Source organism: Strongylocentrotus purpuratus, unplaced genomic scaffold (assembly GCF_000002235.5).
Source record: "Strongylocentrotus purpuratus isolate Spur 01 unplaced genomic scaffold, Spur_5.0 spur5_scaffold_4, whole genome shotgun sequence".
Lineage (NCBI taxonomy): Eukaryota > Metazoa > Echinodermata > Echinoidea > Camarodonta > Strongylocentrotidae > Strongylocentrotus > Strongylocentrotus purpuratus.
The window spans coordinates 1300189-1327877 of record NW_022145610.1 but is presented as its reverse complement, the minus strand read 5'-3'; the positions used below and the strand labels follow the sequence as shown (position 1 = coordinate 1327877).

Below are 27689 nucleotides of genomic sequence, written 5' to 3'. Positions count from 1 at the left end.
AGACAAAGAATGTATGAGAAGAACACTATATAACCAAGAAATGTGTACTGTTACACTCCTTGCAGAAAAAAAAAGCATGATTAAAGTACAACTTCAAGCACTAAAAAAGATTTTCACGTAAACTATCTTTGGACTATATTGTGCATATAATCCTATCCCCTCTACAGAATGAAGAAATATGACAAGGGCTGATTCATTCCATGTAATTTGGGAAACTCTATCATGCTAAAGGTTAAAGAAATTGTTGCCAAACATTCAGATAAAGTAGAGATAAGCAATTAAATGGTGTTATTATCATCACCTTTGATTAAGTAATTGATAATGTTATAAAACAAATTTTGGGGTATAATTTCTTGTATCTCCATACATCTTTGCATACTATATACAACATTTTCACAATTTGTATACAGCAGAAACTGGCAACTCCCCCCTCCCTCCCCCCTCAATTACTGGGGTGAAAGTACTTTTCATACTTTGTTAAAGAGACATGTTGATGCTAGTGTAGTTAATTAACTTTTGGCTCCACCAAGCCTGCTACATTGTATCTGTGGTTCACCTCAACAAACATCTGCAAGAGGGAGTGTTGGGGGTAAGACCACTTGGACGAGACGTGCGGAGGCGCACAAATGAGCAAAGACAATGAAAATCAAGACAAGAAGGGATAAAGGAACCTAGAAAGGAAGCAAGAGTGCACGCAAGAGAGAGAGAGAGAGAGAGAGAGAGAGAGAGAAAGAGAAAAGAGAGAGAGAGAGAGAGGTGTATAGAGAGACAGACAAAAAGATCAGTAGGAGACAAGTGATTAGCTGCAGCATGAGGCCCGTCTTCATCAGACCGAATGTTCAAAATAACCCGCTATTTGGCCAAGAAAATATCCTGAGAAATCTTGGTCTTGTTTCCCAAAAAGCGAGCTAATTTGCTGATGAGCGTATCAGTCTGGTGAGGATGCAACTTCGAGCTTCGGGGAAACATCCAGAGTCTGAAAATAGTGGATTATTTTGCAACTTTGGTCTGATGACGATAGGCCTATTGTGATGGAAGTCCTACATACCTTTGTCTTTCTCTTTCCTGCCTTGCTCTTTCCTGTTCCTGAAGGTGTTTCTGTTGTTTTCTCATCTCCTCTTGCTGTTTGATCTGACGGGTCTGGAAAAAAAACAATCAATGCAAATCAAATATAAGTACAGTCAAACCTGCTTTGGTGACCACCTCTATAGAAAGACCACCTGTCTACAAAGACCACAATTTTTGTTTCCCTTGAATATGGTTTCTCATTGAGACATGTACTATAAAAGGAACCTGTACATAAATACCACTTTTCTTGTCTCCATTGAGTGGTCTTTATAGAAAGGTTCCACTGTACATGCAATTCTCGCTACCCCAAATAGCGATTCTGCCGAGATCCGGGGAAAATCCTGAAAACGCGCATTGCATTATGGGATAGCTTTTCGACATTACAGCTTCCTGTGCAGGCGTTCGTGATCACAACCCTCTCTTTCACGGTAGAGTTTAACGGCCTTTTGTGCTAAAGTCACTAATTCTGCCCGAAGCTTTCCATTGCATATTATAATCTGTACAAATTACACTGATTGGCATCGATTTTAGCGTGCGTGAAAACTCTGCACAGCGAACACAGGCGCTAGCGCCAGCGGGATGGGACTCTATACCGGAAGTTGTAGTGACGACCCGAGAGAGTGAAAATTACCTCGTCTCGCGAATTTCGAGATTTTCGTACCTATTTAGGGTAGCGAGAATTGGAATTTATGTTGTTACAAAGTGAATTATGCAAGTCCAAGGTAATATGTGTGTCCAATATATTACAAAGTATTACCAAGTATTGTGGAGTTACACATAAATTTGACTTCAAATTGTATCATTTAACATCATATTTGGTCTGATCTAAGCTCTAGTAGAGCTATCAACATGATGAAATGATCAGATATACAGAACTAAAATGGGAAATGTGTTAAAGTATTAGACAAAATAGCTTGAACTTGCTCAATTATGCATTGCGACAAGACAGACCTCTTTAAAAAAAAAATTCCTAGTTCTTGATGACGAAATCGATTTTAAATTTTTTTATTTTTTTAACAGGAGTTGTATAAAAAGATATTTGCAATAGCTACATTTGGGGGTAAATGTATTATTGATATTTCTTTAGGGATAACTATAATCCTTTGAATTCATTAGTACAGGGCAAAATGGGAGGGGACCTTGCAAGATACGTCAGTGTTGTCAATTTGCGTTTGATTGATTGCGACTTTAAAAATTCTGAACTTTCTTATTTTTAATTGGAATTTGCTCAAACTTTCAATGAACTGTTCCTCTCATGTTTCTGCTTCTATCAAATTAATATCAAGGTGGACTTCACCTTTAAGGTTCAAGGTACAACACAGAAGAAGGTATCAGTAATGTGGGATTGCCCTGCTGTGCATAATAAACATTCTTACCCTCTCTTCTTTTTCCTTGGCTGCTTTCTTGAAGAGTTCAAAGCTGTGATGAGAGGTCTTGGTAGGTTTACTGGAAGGCTTGGTTGAAGACGGTGTGTTGGCTAGGTTAGACCATGAATAACGGTTTGGTAGCTTCATGTCCTGCAAGACAGACATTCAAGTTGGATGATTACACACAACCATTCAATCAAGTTGGATGATTACACACAACCATTCAATCAAGTTGGATGATTACACACAACCATTCAATGAAGTTGGATGATTACACAGAAACATTCAATCAAGTTGGATGATTACACAGAAACGTTCAATCAAGTTGGATGATTACACAGAAACATTCAATCAAGTTGGATGATTACACTGAAACATTCAATCAAGTTGGATGAGCACACAGAAACATTCAATCAAGTTGGATGATTACACAGAAACATTCAATCAAGTTGGATGATTACACAGAAACATGCAATCAAGTTGGATGATTACACAGAAAAATTCAATAAGTTGGATGATTACACGGAAACATGCAATCAAGTTGGATGATTACACAGAAACATTCAATCAAATTGGATGATTACACAGAAAAATTCAATAAGTTGGATGATTACACGGAAACATGCAATCAAGTTGGATGATTACACAGAAACATTCAACCAAATTGGATGATTACACGGAAACATGCAATCAAGTTGGATGATTACACAGAAGCATTCAATTAAGTTGGATGATTACACAGAAACATGCAAAGCATTCAAACATGATGGATTATGTTCTTCCCACTTTAGACAATTCAGGGTGTCCCCCCCCCCCCCCAAGAAACACCAGATACCATGCTGATATCAAATAATAGAAATTGTACTCCAAATTGCCACTCACATTTATTATACATTACACATTAGCAGGTAGTAAAGCAATCACACTAACTAAAGAGAGGCTTCATTTTTACCTAAATTATGAAAAACTTAAGACACAAAGTTAGATAAAATATGAAAATGGTTTACAAGGCCAGCCAGCAACCATGGTTGATGGTATCTATTAAACTTATTATTGAAGTGGTTGAAGTAGGATTTACATGAAGGATCCGCTAACACTTATTCCTGGCTAACCGAGGCGAGTGCATGTACAAGGTGGCCAAGAATTGTGAGAAGGTTTCTAATAGGTAGTCTGGAAACATTGAACCGGACAAGCCTAGACCTTATCCTGTGTAAGCAATAATTCTGTGATAGTTCAAGCCTCAGATGAAGCACATTAAAGGGATCCAGTAACTTTGTCTCAGATTCTAAAACGAAGTCCTTGATTTAGCTCATGCTACAATGATAATTATAAACCTTTAGGTCATACATGAATCCCATGACTTTTACAAGCCGATCGCCTGTCTGATTATCAAGATATTTATGATTGGAAATCGAAACCATATTTTGCGTTTTCCTAACACTATAGTCTATTTGGGAAAACGAGTATGGTAAAACCGGTCACTCAAAGATTTTTACTTTTTTGAGGCACTTCTTGATCATTTTGAAGTGCAATTTTTTTAGGGCTTCAATTTTACACCATATTGCAAACACTGATAACACATAGGGCCGTGCATCTCAGATTTAACCTTGTTAAACGATGCCTTTAAGTACGAGGATGCTTACCTTCTTATCTTTAGAGCTAGCTTTCTGTTCCATCTTAGATAGATTCTCAGAGCTAGCACTGGAAGGCATACCACCCTCAGGGTGTGATGAACCTGTGGGAGATCAAGAATAAAACACAGATTGAGTTGATGCCCTTCTCAACAGATGAAAGGAACAACAGAATTCTCAAGGAACTATCGTTCATCGGATTGGTCTGCAGAACAAAATCTATTAAGGCTTGTCTTATCTATAGTTTATAGGAGGGATTAGACCCCCTGCAAGGTCACTAGGCAGTCGGTGATCTCATCAACTCAGCTCTCAATTAACATAAGAAAAAGAGGATCATGGGACCAATGGTCACCGATTAGGCATTGTTTTCTATATAGAGGGAGCAAGTAGCTAGAAGTAGGACAGGGTGGCTTTACAAAAACTTAACACAAGATAAGCACACACCATTTAAGTCTAATGTGAAAGGGTACAAGGAAAATATTGTTTGAAGGGTCAATCCCATAGCAAAGATGTTGGTAATGATAACTATCACTATAAAATCGGTCTCCTGATGTTTCTGTAGAAAATATACTAGAATATGCCTAACAATATGGTTAACACAAATCCAGTTTATAAATGACCCATGTGATCATGTACACTACAAGAATAGAACAATTACAATTCTCTTTTATACAATGAGGGGGGTCTCCCTTCAAGTCTGATAGAGATTGTCACTGAGTATTGTGTTTGACATCATCATGACCATCTGATACAAGGGGCTCTGATACAATAATAATCTCACTTGATTTACCATTGCTCTCTTCTGTCTTGTGACCAGTCATGACAGGACTAGTAGAAGGTGATTCCCCTTCCCCTTCTAAATCCTCATCACCAACCATGAATGACATTGGGTTATCCTCCACCTTGGGGATGAGGGTTGGTTGCTGGATGAGAGACGGGACCTCTGGTTTGACCTGTGGTGGCGGAGACGGTGGTGTCACCGAGCGAGGTGGTGCTGTCTTCTTGGTGTCTGCTGGTATTGGTCTCTGAGCAGCAGGAGGCTGGGGTTTGGGGATATCGGTTGGAGGTGGTGGCTTGGATTGAGGCTTAGACGTTGCTTGTTGTTGTGGTAGTGGTTGCGGGGAGTGGCGTGAAGGGTGTTGCTGCGGTGGTGGGTGTTGTGGCAAGGGTTTGGTTGATGATGGAGGGGGTACAGCTGCAGGTGGTGTTTGACTAGGAGCAGGTTTGGATGGCTTCACCACTGGTTCTGGTTTGGGTTTAGGGATAGCTACTGGTGCAGGTTGAGGTGCCACTGGTGCTGAAGGAGCCATTGCAGGAGGGGTTGCTGGTGGGGCTTTGGAAACAGCAGGTGGCTGTAATTGAGGAGGGGCAACCACTGCTGGCTTGGTTTGTGGAAGAGTTGGTGATGGCAAAGGGAAAGCTGGAAAAGAGAAAATATGTGTATGTTCATAGATCTCTTCATATTACTATTATATACAAAAACGGGTGTTTTCCAAGCTAACAGATGTATTTCATATTTTCATATCAGCCGTATTATTTATCTAAATACAACTTCTTTGACATTGTTTTAAAAAAAAACGTTTTTCCACACTCCTGGATGAGTGTACCATGTGTGTTTTCCAGAGAACGCAGTCAAATTTTCATAGTAAATTGGGTTCTCTACTTTTAACTGTTGGCCAAATGCTACAAAAATCTTAAACCTAAGCCCAACCTGAATCTAATTGCTACCCAAGCTCTAAACCCTACATTTTATACAAAATATATTCTAGAAAATTAGTTTTCAGCCTACTGCTGCCACATGAAGTTGTCTATATATTTTCATATTCTCGAGGCAAATCAGCTGTGTTGACTCACCAGTAGTAGTACTGCCCCGTGTATTAGCTGGTGATGTGAGTGGACCCGGAGACGTGAGTGGCGATGTCAGAACTTTCCTTTGACTTCTCTTCTGAAGTGGAGCTGCTTTGTTGCTTGGTCGGTCTGGTAAGGCTGGCAAGCTACTGTGTCTTGGTGCTATACAGAAGGAAACAATTCAAAAATGTTTGCAACGTGATGAATATTTGAGGAATGATCCTGGAATAACATGACCCTGATCCCGGACTAATCAATACTTTAAAGACCGTCTACACTAGTTTGGCCAGGGGGATTAGACCTCCCTGCAAGGTCACTGACAGGTGTTTATCTCATCAAATCAGCTCTCAATTAACATCAGAAAAAGAGGATCATGGAGGAACAACAGGCACAGATTAGGCATTGTTTGCTATATAGAAGGTGCAAGTAACTATAAGTAGTACAGTGGGGCTTTAATGTCCTTGGGTAAGGCGTCGATTCTGAATGAACAAGCCACGGATTTCATGCCATCCCTTGGAGCGAGCTTACAAACAAATACTTGCTGTTGAGTGTTGAAGTATGTGCATAACTTTAGTCTTATCAAATAGGTGTAATACAATAAAGGGAAAGTTATTGTTTTACTCAAACAAAAAATTCAACTGAAAGCTCATCTAACAAACCCATCTAAAGACAAAGGTCCGTATTCTACTAATTCAGCCAAACCCAACATTGGATCCAATATCATGTTTAACAAAATGACACCTTACATGGAGACCCTGAAATACAACAACCAAACATTTTTGTTTTAAATTCACAAATTTACTTTGTTAAACAAGATTTAGAACAAAAGTCTAAACCCAGTATCGGGTTTTAATTTTATATGAATACAGGCCAAACTGGCAACATGAATCTGGGTAAACATTATGCTGAAACTCAGACCTAGGGAGTGTTTCGCAAAGACTAAGATCGACTTTAAGTTGGACTTAATTATGGCAGGCCATTCATGCCACTGTTTGCATTCACCAATTTGATCTTTAGATATTTTTTCCTTCAATAATGAATTATCAAAAATGTGAATTCTGTAGATTTGTGACCATGATTTGTACGTCCTGTGAGAGACAAATACCAGTAAATGGTGAGAGCATACAGTGGCATGAATAGCCTGCCATAGTTAAGTCCAACTTTAAGTCAATCTTAATCGTTATGAAACACTCCCCAGGACCCTTGCTCTAAATTAAGTCCTTCAAACACCCACAGTACAGCAACAAGATGCCCATCATTACCTGGTATATGGTTTTGTCCATTGGTCAGTCTTGGTGAAGGTTGTCCTGGATGTTGAACAGGTTGACCCGAGGGATGCCCAGAGGGGTGACCAGTGGCCTGTGGACCCAGTGAGAATGGACTAGGACCTGGTCCTGTACTCATGGGTTGCTGCTGTTGGGTTTCTGGATGGAAGCCGGCTGGTGTAGTGATTGGAGCCTGTCCAGGACCGGATAGTCTTCTCTGCTACAGAGGGTCAAAGGTAAAAAAGCTCAATGCTTGAAAATCGTAGACAATGTAGTTACACTTATGAATTAATGTACAGTATCTATAAAACGACAAATCTTTTTATTCAAATTTCATTCATTGCAATTGTTAACTAACAAACATTTCCAAGAAACTTACAATTAACAGAGAAACAAATTAGGAGCATTAAAATGAAAAATCTTGATACATCATTTGGACAGATTTAAAGTTGATTAATTTTTCTGTTGTCTACATTTTAATTATAATGAACCTAATTGGCATTCTGTCAAATTCATGACGACTGAAACACATTGAACAATTTTGTGTTCAATATCATGATTTGGTTAATCAATTTAGAAGGTAAAGCACTTTTGAGTCCACTCAATATACAACAGGTGGCATTCAAATTTTAAAATTACAGCATCAGGAATCTAAAAACAGGTGTTCTTTACACACTAAGGGTTAAGGGTTATCATAACTAAATGCACATTATTAATATGTGATCATTACTCAGCAGAGTCTGTTTTATCACTTAAATTCCTCAACAACAAAAAACACTTTGGTGTACTTGACATAATTTGTAGTGCAATGTTGGCAATAGAAGAAACGTTTCCTGCAAAATAAATATGAATTATCATTTTGTTCACTCAATTAGATTTGATAAATGGGTAAAAATGACTACAGCAAGGACATAGAGCTACTAGAGGATGATATGTTTAGAGATAAAGAGATTACTTACCATTTCTTGTCGATTTGCAGGAAGAGGAGGTACCTTTATTCCTTTCTTCATCTTTTTTGGAGTACCTGTCAGAACAAAGAATTACCGTCAGCATTTGGGCAGGACGTAGGATGCTACTGGCTTGTAGTGTTCTTTCAAACAATTATCTTTATTCCAGATGATATGTGTAGATGTATACATGTGTGTATCAATTCAATTCAAAAGTCCTCATGTGGGATGTATTCTGATGGAAGGCATTGTCTTAAAACCATCAATGGGTTCAACTTCATGTTAAAACTTGAATAATGAATAATGGAATTTCAATTTCACTGCATTATTTGTTTGTTTTAGTTTGTTGTTGTCGCTGTGTGTGTTTTGGGTTTTTTTTTTGGGGGGGGGGGGGGTTCAAAATGTGTTCTTCATCAACACTGTGAATGACTTACAAAATTTCTACAAAAGTAACATCATACCTCTTCTTAGACAAAGAAGAAAACAAACATCCTACAGAATCAAGGTCACTCACAAATGTATTAACTTTATTTCATCATATTCTATGATTTGCTTCAATTACGTGCAAGATGAAGGTATATAATGGGTTTAGCACAAACAGGATTTATAACATGTGAAGTTGAATCATCTAAAATCATCTGGATCCTGGATGAATTCCATTAATATGACTTATCTCTGATTGGGATTTTTTGTCTATGCCTTACCCACTTCCTGTATCGATTCAACAAGTAAAATTTGACTTGGACTCATGCAAATGTAACACCCCACAACAATAATTTCTCTGAAAATTAATTTTGAATTCCTATTTTTCAAAACGTTTATACAAACCAAACAGAAACTGATTATAATTCCACTTGGAGGAAATAATTTTTGTTGACGGATGTAGCAACCTTTACCAGAGTAATTGAATTAAGTACTATGTTCATACTATACCAGATGTCTTTCCTGCATTAAGATTGCCACCCCCCCCCCCCCCCCCCTCTTCATCCTCCTACATGGTTCTTTTCTTGATAAAAAAGTAGCAACTAATTTTATTGCTTTCATTTGAGAAATGTACCCTTAAGCATTGGGACAAAGTCATCCAAGAATTTTTTGTATGAACTCCATTTTTAAGAATTTCATGAAATATGAGATCTTAAAGGGATCCGGTAACTTTGTCTCAGATTCTGAAACAAAATTCTGGATTTAGCTCATGATGCAATGATAATTATAAACCTTTAGGTCAGTCAGGAACCCCATGACTTTTACAAGCCGATCACTTGCCTGATTATCAAGATATTTATGATTGGAATGACAAATTTTGAAAACCGTTCCCCTGACGGTTTTCATTACACTACAGTCTATTGGGGGAAAAGAGAATGGTAAAACCGGTCATTCAAAGATTTTTACTTTTTTGAGGCACTTCTTGATCATTTTGAAGCGCAATTTTTTTAGGGCTTATATATTACACCATATCACAGACACTGATAACGCGTACGACCGTGTATCACAGATTTAACATTGTTCCTTTATGTCAGTCCCTTTAAGAGTTATAGGTTTATAATGTTTGCCACAACTGCAAAATCAATACAAAGAGTAAGGAGATTTTATAATGAATACTGTTGACGCTGTTCATCTTGAATCTATGCGACTCAATCATGTAAAAAGAGATAATGATTTAGTGCATGGGAGCTCTATAGGGTTTACTATAGGATATGAGAATACCTCACAATCTTTTGTTTGTGTATTTTATAGTTGTTCCATTGCTTTTTAAGAGCCTTTTAAGGCAGGAAAAAAAATTAATTAAAATTTTTTGGAGGCTACTTTTCAAGGTAGTTCACATGAAAATAACACTCTTTAATTTCTTTTGCATTGAACTCTACGCAAAATTTGGGGGCTCTTTTATGACTTTCGGGGGCTCTTTTGGGCATTTCGGGGGCTAATTCGCCCGAGCCCCTGTGTATTTTTTCCTGTGTTCTAAGGGGTAAATCATCGACTGGTTCCACTTAATTATTTGATGCAACAATTCATTTAAACTTTTAAAATAATATTTACCTCTTTCAGATAAAACATCTCAATGAAATGTCCACAACCAAAATGGATTTTATGAATATTCTGTTTTACATTTTAATCGCCAAACTACCGATTTGTGTATTTATCCATTTATTTGTTATATTTTATTGTGTATTGTGCTAATACATTAGAAATCTGAAGATCTAGCCCTGGTTGAAGTTAATTTATTATCCATTCTGCCAGGGCACGTACTCAAAAAGCCTTCTCTATTCCTGAGAAGTTCCAGCTTTACTTATTAAGTTATGCTGAATTCCTTCCAAAGGATTGTCCTCAATGTTTCGTGTTTTGCCATCGTTAAATGTCTTGATATCAATCCAAGATGTATTGCCATAAGCTTAAAGAGAAAATTGAGTCCTGTGCCCCGTCTTACAAAGAGTTGCGATTGATCTGAATCGAATCGATCGTAAGTCCTCCAATTAATCGCAAGTTTGCAGTCTCCCATCTCTTATGTACATACTTGCGATTGATATCAACTCTTTGTAAGATGGGGCCCTGGTCATGCGATTGCATTGTGAAAGAAACGGTGTGGAATCGATCAGAAAAGGTTGATCATCTAGCATATAAGTATTGGTGTGTACTCTACAAGGTTCTGGAATCATCAAAATGATAACAAATTTGACCCAGTCTTGGTAAAGTAACAAGCACTGTACACAGGAATAAGTATATGGGACTACATGAACATGTGGCGTAAAATCCATCCCGATTTTTATGCTGTTACATGCCATATTTAGAATATTAAGAGCCATGCTTTTCAGGGAACATTTTTAATGTTATGTTCTTCCACACTTGCATAATAATAATGATAACGCTCGCAAAATATTTTCACCTCTTTCCAGAACTCAACTTCTCTTTAAAGACCATATCCGATGAAAATACAACCTGGTATAAATGGAAAACTGAATGAATGTAGAATACAAATATAAAGGAATAAAAATTATTTACCCTTTCATTATTGCAAAAAAGCAAATTAAAACCTCATTTTCTGCACCCCTCCAAATTACGGGTCAACAGGGGTCTAATTTGCCAAGGTTACAGTGACGACATATGGGGACCAGATCAGTTTACCTACATGTATATAGCCGAGCTTAATTAATGCAAAGTCATTGTGAATATGCGTACTCCACATGAGATGTCGTCATCAATACTCCTCTGACAGACACTAAAATGTCATGTAATTAATATTATTGTAATCTATAGCTTATAAGCTTTCCGTTGATATATAATTCATCCATTTCATTTTTCAGTTCGGATATGGTCTTTAATAAGCAACCCTAAAAAACAGACTGTGATCTTTTTTTCAATGGCTCATGGCGCAGAAGCATCTGGAATAATAGAATGGAGACAAACGAGAAGTGAGGAGCCAGTATTCTGTAATTCAATTATAGATCTGTGACAAGCAGACGGCAGAGCAGGATAGCTGGAGACATCCGTGTAAAAAATCAATCACAACATGTCACCAACAATAACAGCACAACAAAACCAACTGTTCTCTCTTACTTCCGGCATTGTTTAGTTGAATAAATGATTCATGTACAAGGTTAATGTCATTCCAATGTTCCTCAACAGATGGGTGGGTGTTGATTTTTTAGAAATGGGTTATTGTGACAACATTCTCTCATACCTATTTTAAAATACGATCTCTGCATCAATTTCTTCAGATTTTGTCAAATTTTTAAGGGAATTAATATTCCTCACAACTTTGCTTAATAATTAACACATACCGGTATTAGGCGTGTTCCTTTATGTTGCATCATGTTCGCAGATTACTATGAATTTCATTTAAATAACTATTTTGTTTGTATCACAGTACATTTGAGCTCTGTTGAGTAAAAGTGATTTTCATCCTTTTATCTTTGCTTTGTTTGTGTTGCATGGTTGTTTAAGATAAGTAATCCATTGATTTAGATTGTCAGTCCTTTGATTCATTTAATGAGGTTTAGAATTATTTTGATACATGTGGGGCCCACATTTGACTATTTTCTTTTCTTGATAAAACCTTCTGCATTTAACCCTGACCCGAGCTAATATATCTTGTATCTTTTTTTAAAATCTTTCAGCGAGGAAATAAGAAGTCTCGATGTAGGACATGGATACCTGTACTTGAAGCAGAAGCAAACCAGTCCAAGGCTAGACTTTCTCCATTCTCTACTTCCACATCATGTATCTGAGCCATCATCATCACACTCAATATCCAAAGCACATACCGGTACAAGCATATCTTCAAATAAATCTCCAGAATGTACTAGGAAATACATTGTTGGACCTTTCAATTGAAATTAAATCAGTTGTCACAAGTTATTAAAACTATGTTATCTACATGTATTGTGGCAATACTGTTTGAACTATAATAAATGTCCATTCCATTTGAGAAACAGATCTGCACACCTTATTATATATGTAGGCAATTTTTGGATTTAACAAAAATCCATTTCTAATGAATTTGGGTTACTTCACACGATCAGCCACCAAGATGGATTATATCATCAACTTTTATTACACACACCTTCTTTCCACATCAAATTCATTCAACAGATATACTTTCACATCACAGACAGAACACAACTTATGCACTTTTACCAACAACGTTCTCAACATCCACACAAATTTGCTACCTTCTTGAAAATGGAATTGTATCGATCATTAAACCACAATTGAAGGAAGTCGCAATTGAAGGAAGTCGCAGAAAATGGTGACAAGAAATTGAGAAATAGATGTAAAGGAAGAAATACAATCTACCCCCCCCCCCCCCTCTCCCTTATAAAGAAAGAACCACTACTTCCCTGGGCCAAGTTGCACAAAACCTACCCATTGATGGTAACTTTGCCATCAATGGTAACTACCATGGAAACCTTGATTTTGATTGGCTGTTGAGCCCTGTTACCATGGTAGTTGCCATTAATGACAAAGATACAATCAATGGTAAGTTTATGCAATGGGCCCCAGGCTTCATCTATTTATGGACAATGTCAAATTTGGTTTCGCTGACAATATATTTTCCCCATGTTCTTCACTTATTTTTTCTCTGAAGGACATGAAGTTAATTCCAACAATAAAACATTGTTCAACACTTTTTTTGTAGTAAATAAATGTAATCCAATGAACTCCAAGCACCCTTCCTAAAGACTCATTCAGATACGACGTGGTAAGCGCTGCATTAAACAAAAAAAAAGATGTAGGGGCTCATTTCTATATCTGATAACAAAGACCTCAGTTAAAGGTACTATGTCCCATTGGCAGGCCAACAAAATTAAAAGATTCAATTCCACCGGCATTCGAAAGATAATACTAATTTAGAACTTCCCTCAAAACACAAGGGCTTGAAAATGTCTTTTTGTGGGAAAGTAACGACCATTAGTCGACAAATTGACTTTAGGGATTGCAATCCTTTAAGTATATAGTCTGATTTTCAGACCCTTGTACTGAATGGTTGTACATTTTGTGCTGCACAAATATCCAATTGATTTAATTTCGGCCATTACAATAAGTGAGTTATTGATGTAGACAAATTCTCATGTACCCTTTACAGCTCATTTTATGTGTTTTATTATCAAGTAAAGAATGAAGTCAGTCAGTCACTCAATAGTATCTGACAGTGAAGTCTAGAAAGTAAATGGGTTTCCTTGCATAATTTGAATACAAGGACACTGCATACGATTACATTTCACAGATTGGACATGACATTTTCATAATTCCTGCAAAGTTCTACGGAATTTGATGTTGGCTGCAAATGGGACATAGTACTTTTACATGTAGGACCTTTGTTGCAAGCAGTTGCACCAAAGGTTGTGCCTTACCACTTCATATCTGAACGAGCCTTTAGTATATGATGTTCTAGAAGAGCGCTCACCTATAACTTTGTTGATGTTCCTCTTCAAATTTGTGTCTCTGGATCATGTATTACGGATGATACTTTCATTCACAATTTTGACTCGTTACATCCTTCTATTATAGATGTACATAAATTGTAGGTCTCTAAAAAGCATGATTTTTTTTCATCAAATATTGCCTCGTTCGCACATAATGTGATGTACTGCATTAAAAACAAAAAAAAGGGGGGGGGGGTGAAATTTTAAACCATATGGAAAGTGGATGTGACAGAGTGAGAGTGAGAGGGAGAGAGAGAAAGAGAGAGAGGGAGAGAGAGAGAGAGAGAGAGAGAGAGAAAGAAAGAAAAAAAACACGCAACAAGACCCGAAGCACACTCGTCTGTGTGTTATAACAGACAAGTGAAGTACACCATACTTATGTTATTAGGGACTTTTAGATTTGCACGACAAGAACGTGGACTGCTCGTGTGACATCCTTTTAAGGCAATGTGACGTCACTGCCAATGCCTTAAAGGGATGTCGCAGTCCACGTGTTTTGTCATGCATATCTAAAAGTCCCTATTTTCTTTTGCCAAAGCAATTTTTTGAAGGGCAGGTCACAATATGTGTGAACGTAGTTTCAATATTGTTACATTGTACCACCATCACTACACACATCTGATATCATAATAATAGTACCCCGTTTCACCATCAAGTTTTACCATCAAGTTAACCATCAAGTTAACCACACAGTTCTGCCAACATTGGATTTTAATTGCAGTACTTAAGAATGAATAGATAAAAACACAAGCAAGCAAATAATGGAACAAGTTTATGTTTCAATGGAAAGTATTTGATTTTATTTGGCCATTTTTCTCAGACAAACTGCCATGAAATCTGGTTTTTGTCACTTTTTCTTCCAGTATTTACAAGCATGGATTACCATCAATGCTACTTAAAGAGTCATGAACACAAGACAAATCTACACTATACACAGCCATTTACACTAAATTTACCCATGCCATGTAGAGATACATTTATGTCCTAACAGGGATGTACAAAAAACAAATAAGGAAAAAATATGCAGTAATGTCTAACTCATACAGGAATATATTCAGAAAACGGCACAACTTTACTGCTTCGTACAAAAACTACAAATCATATGCTCGACATTGGTAGCACCACCAAAAACAAAAATAAAAAAAGCAATTTTTTTTTTGTTGAATAGTTTTTCATTTTTTGTAAGAAAGCATTTTTATCATAGGCTAGTAAAAAGGCAATAGAGGATTATATGTACAATCGGGACAGTCGATACGTTTAAAAAATAGTGATTAAATTCGTGAACAGGTTCATACTTTGGGAAGTTACATAGCCAGTATTATCACAGAGATCAGTTGTAAAAGAGGCTATTGCATTTTTAGCAAAACAACATGTATGCACTACCAGGTCCAAAGACCATGTCTCTATTTTATTATAATAACAAAAAACAAAGAATATTTACAGCAGAGACCGACCGACAGACCGTTGGTGGTGCATCCACCCGTCATTACATGTCAACTCTTTGAGCAGTCATGAGCTAAGTGGAAACAAATTTGGGGGTGTTATCAACAAATGTGAACAAAAAGTGACAAAGAGTATTTGGGGAAAAAATGGCAAAAGTACAAGTTTGGCTGCTTTGCATTTGGTGAACCAACTGCAAATTCTTTAGGACTCAGCTCAGTGAGTGCATGTGTGTCTTAGTGAAGCACCATCAGTTATCAGGTCATGACTTGATGATAAACATAGTTCTCTAAGGCAATGTAAATCCCACTGTATACTGAACTGGCAGTATGTACCCCATATGGGGAGAAATAAAAGATGGCATATTCTAATTGATGTACTGCATTAAAATCCAATATTGGCAGAAGTGTTTTTTCCCCATTCATAGACTCAATACATGATTCTTGCATTAAAATAACAACGCATTCTTCAATCTAGCGAGGAACAATTCAAGAACAGCTGTCAGACCTAACGGTTGGTTAGCATCTGGTCCAGAGCTCCACGCATGCACCCGAGCAAACGAGGTGCTTGCCGTAACAGCCGACCCTGCCTGATCCAACGCAGTCATGATGCCTGTGCATGTGCCTGCCATTCAAAAGCCATACTGCTGACAAGCTCCTAACACACTCATCTCCCATCCATTGACACACACATACCCACACGCATACATTCACACTCAGACACACAACACTCTAACATAGAATGGAGAAAGCAGCTGAACTTTTTTTCTGAATTTTTAAAATCTTTTCAGGTAGCACTGCATGTTTGTTACTTCAAGAGTACAGCTGTGGTAGTACATTTTGTAAGCTGTGTTTTTAGGGGGGTTAAGATTTTTTCTTCTCCCGAAGACCGATGATTGCCAGAGATTTGCCCAACCCACCCACCCACCCTCTTCACTAAAACACACATGACACTTAGTAGACAGCCATGCCCTAAGTGTATAGGGCTCTCTCAGCCCATCTCTCCATCCATCCGAATGTCAAACTTCCTCCATGTGTTACCATGAAGCAATGGCATGTGAAGCATGTGATTAAATTAAGTTTTTAGTGTAGTGAATGTTGCCACATTTACCAAAATACTCTTTGTCATTACAAAATATATCAATATCAAGCTATCTATCACATATGTGCCTGCCTCTATTGTGTATGAGTTATTTATGTCTTTTTCATTTCATTACAATACATGTCACGAATAAGTAATACACAATAAAAACAATGCTTTGCTTTTCTTTTGACTTTCTCAATATTCAACACGGCTATCATTCTAAGAAAAGACTTATTCTTTTGGTGAGAAGAAGAATCCTTTCCAAACTTTTTAATTTTTATTTCAAAGTTTACTTCATTTGTATGAATTTGGAAGGAGCATATTCGATAATTTAGAGATTTTTTTCTTTGTACATATTTGCCACACAGCAAGAGAAAGATTATGTGCATTGATTTCTATAAAAAATTTGTACAAATTGACAATTAAAATCAGCAAATTTCTTTGCTGGAAGGCTTGCACAGATTCTACAAAATGTCTCCATATTTCTTGTTCTTTGTCTATATGATCACAAACCCTTTGACACATTATTCAACAAGATTAAAAAATGGGTTTTCATCTGCCAAGGCGATGTAAAATATCAACTATAGTCATGGTATAAAGCTTTCTCGAAGAAGCGTCAAATTGAAAGAATCCAAACTTTCCCATGTTTGCATGGTATCGTTAATAAATAATATTATATTTGCATTGCAGTAAAATATCTGCAAATTGGAATTCAAATCATTAATTAACATAAATTCAAACAAAAAAGAAATTCTGACATAGCATATGCTTGTATAAGTCATCACTGAAGAGTTTTTAACTTCCAAAAGAATGACGAGGTGAGTTTCGATGAAAATGTTAGAAATTTCATTTTTTCCTTTCTCGCTACGATTCTTTGACAAAGCGTTATCGATGATTATTACTTGATGATATCAAGCAATGGTCTGTGGATTCTTCATGAAACTTGGTAATGGTTTATACAAGAATCTAGAAAACATAATACAATACAGGTCATTGTCCCAGTGGCAGGCAAGGGGTCAATTATTGAGAGGCTATGTAACTCCAGTCAATTCCATCAGGTCAACAAACTGACCAGATCAAGTACAAATGAATCAACCAAATCAAGATAAATATTGGCCAACCCAGAAGTTTGACATGATTTGATTGATTTATTCTCCACTCGTGGGTTCCGGTTGGAATGGCCTTGTCAGCTAACAGCTGGTTTTCAAAGGGTTCCAAGCCACAAAATAAAAACAAAACATCTTTGTCTTCGTTTGTTATAGATGATCAGTAGGAGGATACACATGGATGCACCTAAATAGTTTGGTCAATGTAGCCCATTACCCTGCCTGCCACTAGCACAACAACCCTTATTTCAAAAGAACAATATCTGTTTGGTAGCAATGGTGGAAATGACAATGATGTGAACCGTACAAAGGAAAGTTGCAAGGAAGATAGAAGGTAAGAGGAAGAATAGGAGGAAGAAAGGAAAGAGAGAGTGGGTGTGGTCTAGCTACCTGACTCCGATTCGCTATTGTCGGAGCTGGAGCTAGCACTTGTGCTGCTGCTTGCATCACTCTCAGAGTCACTACTACTGCTGGCACTGAGTGGGCGCTCGGTTCTGCCCCCCTCATTCATCAAAGCATCTTGTTGAGCTGCAAATGAATCAACCAGAAAATAAAATGACCATCAAATAAATAGAGAAGAACACTGTTACAAGATAATCCAGCAAGTAATCACATTCTGGGGTTATTTTGCATTAATAATGAGCCCTGTGACCCCAAAATCTAATCTGTTCATTGGCTTTGCAAGATACATACATGACCCAAGCAAATACGAGAACGGGATGTACTTTGCGATCACGAGCTATTTTTGTATACATAATGAGCCCTGTGACCTTGACCCCAATATCCAATCAGTTCATTGGCTCTGTAAGATACGGCGAGAATCCATTAAGTGGTTCTTGAGATATTGCAAACATGAGAACGGGAGGTACTTTGTAGAGGAGGTATAAAAATACATACAGTTAAAAACATTTTAAATTAAACTGTCATGAGTAATCAGATGCCATCATGTATCATATATACAGCCTAGTTTTCTAACCCTTCCACCTGTAAGCAAAACACCTACAACTGGTAAAAGCCAGAAATACATTAGCTGAGTTCAAATGACACGCATGAGGGTTATCATCATTTTATCCAAAGTTTATCCTCTGAACACAAGCAAAAATATAAAATGAAAAATAAAGTCTTATCTAAATTTCACCTCTAAAAATATGAATAAGTTGCTCTATTTTTTAAATAATTTTTAAGAAAAAGATATTTTGGAAAAACAAATGTTAAATCGAAAAAAATACATAACAAATACATAGCATCTTTGTCATAACATAGTACTATTTAAAATACAACCCACAGGTTCTCTGGAGACTAAGAGAAGTTTTCCTATTGGCTCAACATCACATAACTAATTAGCTAACATATATTGTAATGTCCTTGTGCAGATAAAGAAAATAAAATGTAAAATGCTAATTTTTTCTAGTAATGTGCAAATCACACTTGAAGGGCATAAATGCTCACCTTTCTTTGTGGCCTTCTTGGGAAATGGCCCGCCAAGTTCCTTCAGTCGATCCTCCAGTTCTTTCTGCTTCTCCTTCTGTGCATCCTGCTTAGACTTCGTCTGGCCTTTGTTGTATGCTGTAGAAGACAAGAGGAATCAAAATGTTTTTTACAATCACTCAACAAAAGAACTAAATGCATCAGCGTCCTTTATCTTTTAAATTATGTAATATGAAAAACACTGGATCGTGACAATTGTGCTTCTTTCTTTATAATTCTATTAATTTATTATTTTATCTATTATTTAATGCATTACAATCTATCAATCAGTAGTTATTTTGGCTCTTTTAAATTAATCTGTTTCATGAATAATCAGATGCAATCATGTATCATGTATACAGCCTAGTTTTCTAACCCTACCACCTGTAAGCAAAACACCTACAACTGGTAAAAGCCAGAAAACATCAGCTGCATTCAAATGAAGCGCATGAGGTTATCATCATTTTATCCCAAGATTTCATGACTAGAACCTAGAATATCATATTCAACAGCACACATCAGTGTCTAACACTTCTCTTTTACCATGAAATAGCAAAGAGAATCAGCTCAATGTGTAATAAACTTCCATTGCTTTTGCAAGGACTTCCATTGTTTGTTGACACCATTATCAACAATACATCATCACAGAATACTGGGCCCTGTTTCATGAAGGTTGTTATCAATAACAAGTTTCAATGATTGTTATAACCTACTGAAATTGTGGCATTTGATTGGCTGAGAGCAAACTTGTCATAGAAATTTAGCATCTGCTATTTATAAAAAGTTTTATGAAACGGGGTCCAGGTTTTGGCCATGTTGTAGGCAAAATACATACAATGTTTCGGGGGGAGATGGTACAATATACAGAACATGCAATATAAAAGTGTTCTGCAGAGGGGAGATGAAAGTACATGTGGCATATAATAATTACCTTTTGGTCTTTTCCTGAGGCATTGCATGACATATTTTTCCAGTTCCCTCAGGGTGGACGGTTTGAGGGTCTCAAAGTCAATCTCGATTTCATCTGGTGTAGAGTCCTTGAGTGAGGGCTCCCTTGACTGTATTATATGTACAACTTTGCCAAGTTTGTCCCCTGAACAAACAAAAGCAACAATATCAAATAACAAATTAAGTCTTTAATCTAAATTCACCTCTAAAAATATAAATAAGTTGCTCATCTATTTCTTATTTAAAAAAAGAAAAAGATATTTTGGAGGGAAAAAATGTGAAATAGAAAAAAAATACATATTTTAAATTAAACTGTGTCATGAATAATCAGAAGCAATCATGTATCATGTATACAGCCTAGTTTTCTAACCCTACCACCTGTAAGCAAAACACCTACAACTGGTAAAAGCCAGAAAACATCAGCTGCATTCAAATGAAGCGCATGAGGTTATCATCATTTTATTTTACTTGTTTTATACCAGAAACTCTAGAATATGTTTACATTCTGCATAAATGGATAATTATCTGCAATGTGACCCTGTTCAAAAAGAGTTCATCTTCTTGTGAATATGAGCTCTACACAATCTGAAATAATCTTGTAAGATTCATAGAATTTTCTTTTGCAATATGATACCAATATTTCATACCAGGTAACTTATTGATGTCCAGACTGAGCTGCCGCTTCTCATCATATGACATTGGCTTTGCTGTGTCCTCATCATCACTCTCTAGTTGCCCCGTCGTTGGAACCTTCTTTTTCCTTCCACCTCCTCTTCTACTACTGCAAGACAATATCAACGGTAAATTGTTAATACAAAGGACAACCAGGAGACTATTAATTGACATTGACCTTGACGACCCTTCTTACAGGATATCTTTTATCTGTGACTAGGTATATGACTATAGGTCCCAACGACCCTATAACAGGTAGATACTGATTAGTTCATTAAATTAAGAAGAAAGCTTTCTTCAAAATTATTGTGTTCCGATTCTATATATGCATTCTTACAACTGACCCAAGGTAAACTTTACTAAAATAGTTTACCTACAAAACTTGTATCACATTCATAAGATTACAAGTTAAACAGAAAACTCAATTCACTTGTTCATGGATACAACCACAACAGTTTGTATTTCTTAATTTACTTAACAAATTTAAATGCAATTCAGGGCAACCCAGCATTATCTGCATTTGATATTTATTCATCTCTTGTCTTTTTAGTAAGATTAAAAGAGGTGACATTTTTTAATTTTTTTTTTTAAACATAGCTTTATTATTATATTGTGTTTACATGATGTTAATTACACTGGTTTTATGTAATTTATATTATTAGCAAATTTGTAATGGTGCTTGTTTTCATAACATCAGTGTGCACCATTATATACCTAATCAGCACTCATTCACTATTTTGTCTCTCCTACATCAAACTGTGTCATGAATAATCAGAAGCCAACTTGTATCATGTATACAGCCTAGCTTCCTAACCCTTCCACCTGTAAGCAAAACACCTACAACTGGTAAAAGCCAGAAATACATTAGCTGCATTCAAATGACACGCATGAGGGTTATCATCATTTTATCCCAAGATTTCACGACTGGAACTTACATTTCCATGTTCACCGACATTATGAAATCAGTATCCACCATATACCTATGCACTGAGAATAATCTTCCTAGTTTAAAATGGAATAAATCCACAATTTCACCAATCCGTTCATTTCATAGGAAAATGCAAATCATTTAACAACAGAGATTAAATGTTCTGCCCTTTTGTGGCAGTCCTTTTGCCTGAATAAACTAGGTATAATGAATAGGAGTAAAATTCTTTCAATTTATCACAATCCACTAATCCATTACGAGCTACCATTAATGAGTAGCCTCATTTTTAAACTGTTACTTGTCATATTTAGAACATGAAGGCATTGGAAAAGCCATGCTTTTCAGGGACATTTATTCTCTGATGTTCTTTCACACTTGCATTATAACAGTGATAACGCTCACAAATTATTTTTCACCTCTCCCCAGAATTGAAACTTCTCTTTAAGCTGGATAACTTACTTTGTTCTCTTGGGTTTAGGCTTCTCTTCTGCGGTCTTTGCATTCTTCCTCGGTCTACTGAAAGACATTACAAAAAAAGAGGGGTTGCACCATCACCAGTCTTTCAAAACATAATGTATATCATTCCAATCAAAGCAGTACAACGCATTTAAGGTATTAAAACTCTGCCATTTGGCCTTTCCACACATATAATGTGCCCTAAGTTGTTTGTTGTCTTGTAAGGATGTTGTTAGTACAGCGCCACATTTCAAACTTCATAATGCATGTACCCCCACAGTTGTATACAGGGATGCCAGTGGGCTTTAGATCGGATGTTTGTATTCATCAAAGTTTCAAGAAGATGAGAAAAAGCCTGAAAACCAGCATCCTTGTACACACAGTGCGAGTCCAAAACAAGTTTACACCTAGGAAATTGCTAATTATTTTAAAAATCATCTATGAACAGTAAATTATCATACATCTTATGAAAGAGTGTTTTATCCTGAATCATTTAGTATCATTTTTGTGTGGTATGTGTTCACGCTTGGATAAACAGGAGGCATTGTTTGCCCGAGTGCAAAATTTGACTTGCGCCAAAGTTGCGTATGTGATGTTTGAATAAAACAATTGGGATTTGGGTATTAATTTGGTCTTTGCAGATGCAAAAAACATCCGTAACGCAACACATATCAAATATCGAATATCAACAAACATTTTGTGGGCGCTTGTGTGTGACTTTGCTTCTACAAAAAGCATATTTTTCTTGTTCGCCTCGGAATAGCATTGTCTAGATAGACGGCGCTATACAAATACCTATTATTATTATTATTATTATTATTATGCAATGCATTTTATTTGATACATTCAATTCATTCTCTCACTCCGCTAATCCCAACATAAAACATACAGTAGGCATTACTTTAGCGCAAGTCGATTTTTGCACTCTCGCAAACAATGCCTCCTGTTCATCCAAGCATGAACACAGCCCACAAAAGTGATACCAAATGATTTGGGATAAAACACTCTGTCATAAGATGTATAATAATTTACTGTTCATAGATGATTTTTTTCTAAATAATTAGCAATTTTCTAGGTGTAACCTTTTCTTTGACTTACATGGTACACAGCTCTATATGAAAGCTGACAGCTAAGATGCAAGAAGACTTACTTTGTTTTCTTGGGTTTGGCCTTGTCCTCTGTGCTCTTTGCAGGCTTCCTTGGTCTTTTCGATGCTGATTTTGACCTCTCCTCATCTCTAGCTTTCTCTTCTAAAAGTTTCCTTTCTTTTTCCCTCATCTCTTCCATTTCCTTTTCTCTTTGCCTTTCAAGTTCTTTGGCCTTTTCAAGTTCTTCTTTCTCTTTTTCAATATCCTTTCGTTCTTTCTTTTTAGTTTTGTCTTTGTCCTTTTTCTTCTTTTTCCGATGTGCTTGTGATGACAATGCTGCAAGCTGTTCATGTACCGCCTTGAGCTGAATGAAAACAGACAAGTAATTGAATACACAACCATGATCATGGAAATTTCCTAGCTATGTCTGACACATTTGTTATACAGAACATTGATCCTAATGAAACTGTCCAAATTTACATGATTATTTACTATCAAGGGCAGATAACGGTTAGGTTAAAAATGAGTGAGGAGCTTTTACAGACTACTGAATTCAAAAGCTTTCATAAAGATTTTGATACCGAAGGAAATAGTTTTTTCATTAAATTCAAATCTGGATATAAAACAGAATGAGACTTTCAACAAATCAGAATCAGCAATATTAAACTTGCATTTGATCTGATTTCACTGGAAACTCTGGGGTTCTTAGATGCTCTCTGTCGGATGCAATATGAGCCATATTTTGAACAAGGTTTATGGCTGAGAATTAATTTTAACATTTCGCTGTTACATCTTTAAATCTTGTGGACAACACATATTCAAGGATTGTAATTTCTGTCCAATTGTGACTTTAGTCATTGAACTGAGAAACGCACCTGCTCTTGTAACTCTGACAACCTTTTTTCCCTCTCTTCTTCGCTGTCTTCTGATTCTGAGCTACTATTGGAAGCTGAAGCATCAGACGGACTATCCATTGCCTTGGTTTCATCCTTGCTTTCATCGTCACTTTCTAGGTCAGATGGGTCCAATGGTTCATCAGGCATTTTGGCAAACTTGACTTCAAACACATTCTGACAAAGGAGAATAACAACAAAAACATTAAGAATTAAGAACTACTGTAAACTCAGGTTATTTAAAAATCAAACACGTATTAAAGTGTTGTGCTACAAAATTAATCAATCACATCGCTGAACTTTTGCCAAGTCAAGATAGTTTCTTGACACAAAACAGCCAATGATTACAATTAACAAAAACTTGTGGTTTTTAAGTTGTTTTTGTGTGTGTGTGTTCTAGTGGCTTTCATCAGAAGGAGCCTGTATTTTACTAATTCCTTTCAAAGTCAACATCGTCAGTAAAAACCCAGTTTTGGGTCTCTGACTCTTGCCTGTTGGCCCCTAAAATTGTCAAAAATATAAACAGCTAGGGCCTGGTATACAAAGATCCCTGATTTCAAGAAGTGTAGGAAAGTCAATGTCTCCATGGCATGAATCAACTCATTCCACTTATTCAGGAAGGCTGGGATTAAACCATGGAGTAGTGATTTCTATGACCTCAACTGATTTAAGCATGCTTTCACTGTCCCAACCGAAGTAAAGGACTCGGCCTCTTGCCCGTCGAGGTTAAACGTACACAAATTTTAAGTTGTGGCAGCCACACAAAAAAGGGGGGCATTTTATTGACTGCAATCATATCACGCAAATAACAAATGCTCATTCATCATGCCATCGTTCCAATATTATTTCATTCTCAGACTACTTGACAGTTGACCCCCCATTTGGATGGGCATCAAAAGATGTTGTATAGTAGCATCTTTAGAATGTGTACAGGGTTCACAGTGTCTCCATCTAGATTGACCCTACCAACATAAAATCCAGACAAACACTGCATACACAACAAAATCTGATCTTTGCTTTCAAAGTATAATTCACAGATTCAAATGTAAAATCAACATTTCTTGAAAAGCTAATAGATCTGAGTGATGGAACCTATATCTTGAACTTCCTTTTTAATATCATGATGAATATGTTGTTCTGGAAAGTCCACATAAGACAAATACAAACTAAGGGGTCTACATAATGGGTAACAAGAGAGAATTTAAACAATTAATAATAATGACCACTTACTTGCAACTTTCTAGCCATTCCTACAACATCATGGTCCGGCGGATTGTACTTGTAGCAATTTGTGAATATCAGCCTGACGTTTGCAGCAAAATCATTGGCGTTCTTGTAATCCCTGTTTTCGAGCTTTACCTGTAAGGGGGAGGGGGGGGGGGAATTGAATGACTGAATCAATATCTTTAAAAGGGTACTCAGCATGCATTTAATAGCCTTCTTCTATCTCCATTATCTATGAATTCATGACAAACCTGGGGATTGCAGGATGTTTCTACGGTTTCATGCTTTGTGTCTTCCTCACAAATACGGCAATAATCTAATCAAGTCAAATCTATCAGTACAATAAACTATCAAAACAGACATTGACAGTAAAAACCCAGTTTTTGTTCTCTGCCTCTTGCCCGTTGGGCCCTAAAATTGTCAAAAATATAAACAGGGGCCTAGTATACAAAGATCCCTGAGGGAAAAGGCACACACAGACCCATGATTTCAAGAAGTGTAAGAATGTCAATGTCTCCATGGCATGAATCAACTCATTCCACTTATTCAGGAAGGCTGGGATTAAACCATAAAGTAGCGATTTCTATGACCTCAACTGATTTAAGCATGCTTTCACTGTCCCAACCGAAGTTAAGGACTCGGCCTCTTGCCCGTCGAGGTAAGACGTACTGAATTTTTAGGTTGTGGCAGCTGTTAATAATAATAATAATAATAATAATAATAATAATAATATGTCTTGTTTACCCAGGGTAGCCTCATCAGATAGAAGGTAGCCATTTATAGATATGTACAAAAGGGTGCCTTAAGTCAAATATATATTAAAAAATGCAGAAAATGAAAACAACCTGAAAGTATAATTCAATAAACTAGAGGTCTTGAGAAGACTGCTAAGAGAATGCTAAGGGCTTATTACAAGTTGCACACTATGGCGTGTGATGCAGTGAGATGTACACTGTTTATTAATTACATATTTATAAAGTACTGGTACCAATTGCAAGTGTGTAACATGGGAAAGCATTGTAGCAAAGTAATATACATGTCTTACAAATGAAACTGTTGGTTGCTTTCAAGTCAATCACTTTACATTATTATCAGCAATTTTAGTTATGGTTTAATAAAGTTTTTGATATGGAAACAAACTATCCACCAATGTATCTTTCTTTCTTTCTCAACATTGCTCGAGGAAATTTGAGCAATGTTGGTTAGTCTAGTAAATACCACTTCAACTCCAAATCACTAGCCTGGGTAAGAGAGCCATGCAATACTGTATTTTCAATCAAATAACCTCCTAGAATCAACAAGCAAACCAATGATATTTTTAAATATTATAAAATGTGTCTTACCTTTACTGTACCCATGTCCATTGGAGTCTTGATGATCTCATGATAGTCATGCAGTCCTAGTACATCTGCATCAACTGGCTTGAAGAAAGGCCATGCATATGCCTTAGGTAAAAAAAGGAATAAATCATGAGTAGAAACTAAGGAAAATATGCATGAACAGAGGTATCTTGAACCATTTTTTGTTATATTACAGTCAGTACAATTCAAGCAGGCATTAGTCAAATATATACACAGTATTATGTTCAATAGAAAAGAAAATCCAAATAACAAATTTCACATAAAACTGCAACTACAAGGTCCTTAAGACTCTTAAGCACTAAAGAGGAATGAATTGTGAGGAAAGATACTTATAGAACAATACCTCCAAAATAGTCTGATCACAAAATGAATTATTACAGACAAAGCAGATTGAATCGACTCCTTACCGAGTGCTTTTTTGACATGAGTTCTTTGATGACACCATAACAGTACTTGAGCTGAGCTGTGAGTTTGCCCTTCTTTCCCTTCTGGTGCTGATCTGATTCAGGGAGTTCCCTGTTGGGAGGTTTGATGTTTCTCCTACTGCTCTCTCTCCTGCCCGGGATCTTAGCTGGCTTGGCCTGGGCTAAGTGGTAGTCGGCACTTGGAGCCACTATGGGTTCAGGAGGTTCTATTACTGTTGTGGGTGTGGTTGTGTCTGCTTTCCTCTTTACTCCCCTTGCTCCTTTTGTCTGTATACACAAATATTATTAAATAATTATTTTAAGGAGTTCATTTTAAAGCGGGACTGCCCTACTTGTAGCTCCTTGCGCCCTCTATACAGCCAAAAATGCCTAAGGGGTATCGTTGATCCTCCATGGTCCCTTATTTCTTATGTTAATTGAGAGCCGATTTGATGATATAACCACCTGCCAGTGATCACGCAGGAAGGTCTAATCCCTCCTGGCCAAACTAGTGCAGATAGGCTTTAACGATTTTAAGGAGTACAAAGGGGATGTGTATATGTGTAACCTGGGGA

At 36.8% G+C, this 27689-nt stretch overlaps 1 protein-coding gene and 4 non-coding genes across 8 annotated transcripts in view; all 5 read right to left on the bottom strand.

The window, feature by feature from the left end:
* The window catches only part of LOC100892105 (bromodomain-containing protein 3), a 44345-nt gene that overhangs the window by 6130 nt on the left and 10526 nt on the right, over positions 1-27689 (bottom strand). For 2 of the 4 annotated variants that reach the window (XM_011663687.2, XM_030998123.1), the window contains exons 7-23: positions 27118-27402; positions 26693-26794; positions 25356-25484; positions 24108-24302; positions 23295-23596; positions 22148-22204; positions 20736-20869; positions 20072-20233; positions 19123-19239; positions 18064-18201; positions 8139-8203; positions 7177-7399; positions 5921-6076; positions 4857-5486; positions 4079-4170; positions 2445-2585; positions 1049-1140 (exon numbers count right to left, since the gene is read on the bottom strand). In XM_011663687.2, coding sequence (XP_011661989.2) covers positions 1049-1140; positions 2445-2585; positions 4079-4170; positions 4857-5486; positions 5921-6076; positions 7177-7399; positions 8139-8203; positions 18064-18201; positions 19123-19239; positions 20072-20233; positions 20736-20869; positions 22148-22204; positions 23295-23596; positions 24108-24302; positions 25356-25484; positions 26693-26794; positions 27118-27402 — 3020 coding nt within the window. The remainder of the gene's footprint in view (positions 1-1048; positions 1141-2444; positions 2586-4078; positions 4171-4856; positions 5487-5920; positions 6077-7176; positions 7400-8138; positions 8204-18063; positions 18202-19122; positions 19240-20071; positions 20234-20735; positions 20870-22147; positions 22205-23294; positions 23597-24107; positions 24303-25355; positions 25485-26692; positions 26795-27117; positions 27403-27689) is intronic. The other 2 variants (XM_030998124.1, XM_030998125.1) reach the window with 2 other exon arrangements.
* On the bottom strand, positions 18603-18744 carry LOC115929409. Its single transcript, XR_004066485.1, has one exon. It is a non-coding gene; the product is annotated as a small nucleolar RNA SNORD10 (small nucleolar RNA).
* Positions 19470-19609, bottom strand: LOC115929405. The gene has a single exon (XR_004066482.1). It is a non-coding gene; the product is annotated as a small nucleolar RNA SNORD10 (small nucleolar RNA).
* On the bottom strand, positions 20412-20551 carry LOC115929406. The gene has a single exon (XR_004066483.1). It is a non-coding gene; the product is annotated as a small nucleolar RNA SNORD10 (small nucleolar RNA).
* On the bottom strand, positions 21528-21669 carry LOC115929408. Its single transcript, XR_004066484.1, has one exon. It is a non-coding gene; the product is annotated as a small nucleolar RNA SNORD10 (small nucleolar RNA).